The 6,491-nt window shown below is 43.6% G+C and overlaps 1 protein-coding gene across 1 annotated transcript in view; it reads left to right on the top strand.

Annotated features, from left to right (window-relative positions):
* Positions 1-2,668, top strand: part of LOC115171092 (SH3 and cysteine-rich domain-containing protein 2) — a 43,944-nt gene extending 41,276 nt beyond the window's left edge. The window contains exon 11 of the mRNA XM_029727596.1: positions 180-2,668. Coding sequence (XP_029583456.1) covers positions 180-278 — 99 coding nt within the window. The 3' untranslated portion in view covers positions 279-2,668. The remainder of the gene's footprint in view (positions 1-179) is intronic.
* Positions 2,669-6,491: the final 3,823 nt, after the last annotated feature.

The following is a 6,491-nucleotide window of genomic DNA, read 5'->3' on the forward strand; positions in this document are numbered from 1 at the left end:
CAATCTATTTCTTGTCTGCTTCCACTGCTTTCTATTTGAAGCTTCCTAAACTCCCTTGTTTATTTTTACCTCCCTCCCTCTCTCTCTTTCTTTCTGTCTCTCTCTCTGTCTGTCTGTCTCTCTCTCTCTCTCTCTCCCCTCTCTCTTTCTCCGTCTCTGTCTCTCTCCCTCTCTGTCAGATCTGTGTGGGGAAGAGTGAGGACAGTGAGGGTTTCCTGAAGCTGAGCAGTGGGAAGAAGAGAGGACTGGTCCCTGCTGAATCCATTGAGGAGATCTAACCTCTGTCTCAACACCAGCCCCCCGTCTCTCTCTGTCCAGCACCCTGTAACCTCCCCACACACCCCTTTAAGGCCTGAGGAGGACCAGCCAGTCCAGAGGTCCTCCAACACCACCCTTGTGAGGCCCACCACCCTGCTAAACTGAGTAGGGAGCAGGGACAGTTCAGCTTGTGAATTCCAGGTGATGTGGAGGATGCCCCAGCCTTATCCTTGCTGACCTTGTCACCCCAATGTAGCTGACAACCCGGACTTGAAAGGGTTGGCTTCCCTTCCACAGTGGGTTGGCCTAGGTGTTGTGGAGGACTATCTAAGCCCCCAATGCCCCATGTTTTCCTGCTGTAATGTACCTTTGTGTATTAGTGAGCTGGGTTTATCTGTAGTCCACACCACAGGGGTAAGAGTTTTAGGACTGAAGGACTGGCTGCCGTGGACTCCAGTAACTTCCCTCAGGAAGGAAGGAACTTTGAGACTATTTTCTGTCTGGTGAGTCTGGTCTCTCTGTGTGTGATTTGACCAGTTCTTTTCCACTGTCCTCTGTGGCTGGATATCATGAGGCTGAAGAATGCAGGATTAAGGCCGTCGCATAATATCCAGTCGAAACGTGGCGCGCCGTTTCGCGCATATATAATGACTAAAATGTGTGCTGTTTTTGTTCGTTTTGGTGTTCGGCAGGTTTTTTTTTTGTCTCTTCGCTCACGCAACATTTTGTATTGGGGCAAGTTGAAGTTCGGTAGCCGACGTCTACGCCCTTTCGTCTGTAATTGAAGGTCTTTAAGGGCGTTTGAGAGCACAGTCGTGCGCGCACACCTAGCCGAGTTCTGCTAGGAGCAAACAGAACCTAGTATCAGTGTACGTTACCTTCGTCAGGAGGATGTACTTGTGTTGTGTGTGGGGGTAATGTTCCTGGACACTGCATGGAAGAAAACATTTGTTCTTTCTCTGATGAACTAGAAGTGTCACGCTCCTGATGACATCATCACAGATGGACGCCTACTATGATCATAGTAATTCATTTAAGAGGTGACAATGAAGGAGATAATTGCATGCTGAAGGATGTACTTGTTTGAATGCCGGTGTCAGTGAGATGTTCAGGATGCTGGTGATGGTTGTAGGTGTAGGTGCTTGCATTTTCTCTCGTCCTTTCGTTTGGTCCACCTTCTCTCTTTCTGTCGCTCTCGGTCTCTCTCTCTCTCTCTTTCACTATCTCTCTTTCTCTCGTCTCTCACTCTCCTTCCATCTTTCTCAGCTATCACATTGGTCCCTTGGCTGGGATTTGACATCAGCTTGATTTAGACTGGCACAAAACTTAACTGCTCTGTAAGGACGGATGGACGGGCAGGCGGGTGACACTGGGCAGAGTACACCCTGGTCAGACCAGACAGCCAGCAGAGGACAGGACAAACTAGGTTTATTTCGACACACACTCTCTCAGATCCTGACTCACCGGCTGACTCACTGACATTCGACCTTGCACTTGGCAGGTTCCAGAAGGTCATGGATGGTAAGCCCCGTCATTCTATTGTACAGCTGGCGAATCAATCAAAGACTTCAGAAGATTTGTTTTTCTCTGTCCTATTTATGAAAAATACAAGAGATGAAATTAGATTGGGGCGGTGAATACTTACATAAATACTTCAATGTTTTTTGTTCTCTCTCTCAGTAGTGTTTGAATAGCCTAGACTGTAGAAAACATCTATGAATAGAGGCATTGCTAAAAAAAGAAACAAATGGAGCAACAACACAATTTTTTTAACTGCTCTAAATTAGTTTCAATTTTCTGGCCAATTTAGCAGACGGGCACTGAAGAGCCGTGGAAGACTTGGGAAGTGTGTTCGTTGCCTTTGGCTCGTCTGTTTGGTCCACCACTGGTAAACAAACAACAGCCAAGAGCCAGTCGGCTGGAAAACCACATGAACAGACCTTGTAAGTGTGACAACCGGACATGGTCCCGCTGGTCTGAGGGACAGGGAGCGAGGGATATGGAGGGATGTAGACAAAAGGGGTTGACCCAGGTGTAGAACCATCATAAATCAATGTGTCTGTATGCAGGTTTCTTTGTCTATGGCTGACCAATTCAACATTGATCAAATGCCAGTCTCTCTCTCTCGCTCTCCATTCCCCTCTCTCTTTCCCTCTGTCTCCGACACTATTGGGCATTTTTACTGCTAGTGGGAGGGGTAGCTGGACTGCTGTATTGTACATGTAGATGTAAGCAAGTTTAATGATAGGATAATGGGTTGGATTTCAATGTTTCCATAATGTATTGATTATTTATTGATTTAGACAGATATCTATCTACTTGCTGAGTTGCAGCACGTAGCTGTCACACTGTTGGCATTAATAACATGTTTCCCGCTTCCTGTAATATAAGAATACAGTATATACAATAAGCCATCTGGAGAGTAAAAGTAGTATGATGATGATGAACATATTGGGTGCGTTAGTAAATTCAATCTGGAGTGCCAGAGTGCGCTCTGGGCGTTCGTAAATTCAGATTGTTGGTCAGATTGTCCGAACGTAAATTCAGAGCGTTTTGCTCTCGGAGCGTTCAGCACTCATAAAGGCAGTCCAGTACCCAAGCTAACTGGCTAATGTTGGCTAACTTGCTAGCTACTTCCAGAAACAAATGAGAGAGCACCTCACTCAGACCAGTTTACACGACCTTGCAGAGCTGGTTAGGCTGTTTTTATGTTATCCAGAGCGTTGGTGACTGTAACTGCTGCTGGCAACAATTTAATTCCACTTTCTTTGACACCGGCCATATTCAACGGGTGTTGAGCGTTCGTAAATTCATCAGTTATTCTGCGCTCTGGCACACTCAGACGAGAGTGCTCTGAAACAGTGGCGGTTCTAGACCATTTCAACTGGGGGGGCCAAGCTGGGGCCAGTTGTACTGTTAGAGGGGCCAGTTACATTAGACGTTATTGTTGTCATATTGTTTTCTTCACTGCATTGCAGGCATTAGCAGGCAAAAGACCATGTTCATAATCATCATTGTTGCCACTGTCTAATAACGGATGTAAAAAAAGAACGATAGCAAATATTTGTTATGTAAAAATTATTTCATACTCCACATTTAGGGGGGCCATAAGGGGGTCCAAAATTGTTGTCACAGGGGCACTGGCCCCCCATGCCCCCTGCCCCCCCCCAGAACCGCTAGTGCTCTGAAATCAGAGTAGATAGGCAGAGTGAATTTACGAACGCACCCATTATTTCATGTTTTGTTCCTCACATAGTGCATGGTAATATGATCATCTTTGAGTCTATATCCTCTGTGTCTGTGGATGGATGATGTGTCACAGTCTGTGATGAATATTGTTTTTTTCCTTCCGTTGGGGCCATGTGTTCCTATGTGTAGCAAGGGCTTCTCTGGTCCTCACAGACCCAGACCAGGAGCTAACAAGACCACAGTACAGTCACTGGGTATACAGCTGGAGGAATTGTTTGTTAGCTTATTCCTTACCGAATTTTCACACAGGATGTACATTTCCGGTAGGGTTCATGTAGACTGAGAGTCTGTCACCCTTTGTGGACCCTGTTTGATTCGCTCTTCGTGTAGCATTTCTGTGTACAGGCCCTGGCCTCGTTTCCCAGTTGCGATGTAACTTAAGCATTACGATGATTTTACCAGATGCGTTGTTATTTACAAACCAATTTGTTAAAGAGCTACTGCCTCTGTAATTTTGGTCATAAAGTCAGTCTCGTCCAAAACAGAGATTTGCGGGATGATAGGGTACAGTAACAGTTCTCTGTGTTTAAAAAAAAAAGTATCCTGCCCAAATGCCCACAGCTGGCAGCACACAAGTAATCATCTATTCAAAGCGACGCTGCACTCGACCTTATCATAATGCCCATGGTCAATATCCCTATGGGGCAAGTTAGGGACCATCAGTAAATTACACAATATTGGGACATTAAAACGTTAATAGCTTCAAATTTCAATGACTTAAAAGCCTCAAACCAATTGTAAAAATGTATATACAAGTATTGAAAGCATTTAACCTTTTACTGCAGTGGGCTAAATCAGGGTCACACAGAGTGTTTCTTGGTAGTCTGAAACAAATCTACTTTGAAACAAAAGTATCCACCTCACACACATGGTTATGGGCTTTAAAATAGGAAAACACCTTGACCTTGTCAGATATTGAGTTTGCATCCCAATATTACACTTTATTTACATCACAGAATACTGAAATATAACAAAACTGTTTGACATACAAACACCAGATTTTCGGCAGTTAAAAAAAATGTATAATGTTGATTAATTATGAAATTATGAAAAATATGAATAACATTCCCCTCATGAGGCCACTAGGTCATTTGGCTGCATGAAAGAGCAACTGAGACAACCCAAAAATATGCACATGCAATTATTGTCCCATTTACATTGTGTAATTCAATGACATCCCTAACTATCCCCAGAGATAGGCTATCCAAAGCCAAACCAATCTTCGCCCCGATCGCACACCAGCCAGCTGAAGCTAATTGGCTAAATAATTTGGCTAACTATTCCCACCTGCGAACACACAAGACACCCACATTAAACCACACCCCGAAACCAACTCACGTTTGAATTCAGTCATGGCCGCTAGCATTTATTAACGAACCAAATCTAAAACGAGGCCAAATTAGGAAGTGCAGTCGCTCTTGTAAGAGTGTTTCCCAAACAAGAATGTAGCGAGGCATAACGTTTGCGTCATTAGACCATGTGTCGATACTGATTGGATCAAAATAAAAGCAGCACTCTCCAATCAGCTTTCTCCATTCAAATCTTACCTTAACATTATAATTATCCCACAATCCTGATGATGGATCACCTCCTATGAGATATTACCACCTACAGTATGGCTGCAAAAGTCTATTGATGCGGCTTATTAAGCCCAACAATAATGCACTAAATCACAGTGGACCCAAGTTTTGTCACACATCATGAAACACATTGAGGCAAAAATTACAGATAGTAGCCTTGTAGAAAAATAGAACTGAATTGATTGAACATTACGTTAATTTCAGTATGATTGAAACAGCCTATATAGGCCATGTAGCCTATATGTCTTTTAAAGCAGTCGTCTCGGTTTTCATTTGAAGCATAATTGTATCCTTGACCTGTTTGTAACAAATACTTTGGTAACTTTGTATTTGTAGTTAACTTCGTTTTGAAGTTGTCACAGTCAGACAGATATAATCAAGATGTTTAGGCTATCTATGTTTAGCAGAGATCTGTGAATAAAGTGACGCAGAAGGGCACCTTGGACACGAGTGGCCTGCAAAGGTTTTTCTAAACTTAACCCTAACCGTTACTAACGAAGGCTCTGGGAAAACACCTCGGCTACTAAAGATACATCGTAAGAAAGTTCTATCAAGATGAAGGCTCTGGGAAACAAGGCTCTGCACAGTAAGTGTATGTTTTAGTGTGTGTGCGGTTTAGTGTGTGTGCCTTTGTTAATGTCATTGGAAGAACACATGCCTCAATAAAAAAAATCTTTAACCCTGAAGGAAACTCTGGTGTTGTGTGAGTAACTGTCTCTGCTCTCATTCTCCCTCGTCTAGCCACTTTACTCTTTAATACCAGCATCATGTCCTCTTCGCTCTCTCTTCGCTCTCTCTTCGCTCTCTCTTCGCTCTCTCTTCGCTCTCTCTTCGCTCTCTCTTCGCTCTCTCTTCGCTCTCTCTTCGCTCTCACTCCATCATTGTCACTCGCTTCCACTCTACAGATGTAGGATCTTAATTTGAGCCAGTTTGCTACAGCAGGCAAATAATCCTGCAGCAACAGGAAATGTGATTTATTATGTGGATTATAATAAATAGTCATTGTTAAATGGGTTGATACATTTTTCACAAGGGAAAATCAAGTCTGACATTTATTTGTGGAAATTCCAAACTTCAGAAGCCTTTTTAAACCTCAAATACACGACAAGTACAACAATACCTGCACTGTGTTCTCCTCCAACACATCTCTTTCTTTTGTGAAAGAACCTCTACACTTCATTTTGCAGGGCAGGATAGTGTGCAGAAATCCAGTGGGTTTGGAAAAGACAATGGACTTCCAGACTCCTTGTTTAAGTATAGGGATAACAAACGCTTTACTGAAATGGGGCCTACTTCTATGACTGCCAATGACTGCAATCTGGCCTTTCTCTAGTGTGTGTGTGTGCTTGCGTGCGTGCGTGTGTGTGTGTGTGCCCGCGCTTGTATGTGTGTGTGCATGCCTAT

The sequence above is a fragment of the Salmo trutta genome, chromosome 32 (assembly GCF_901001165.1).
Source record: "Salmo trutta chromosome 32, fSalTru1.1, whole genome shotgun sequence".
NCBI classification, from domain to species: Eukaryota; Metazoa; Chordata; class Actinopteri; order Salmoniformes; family Salmonidae; genus Salmo; species Salmo trutta.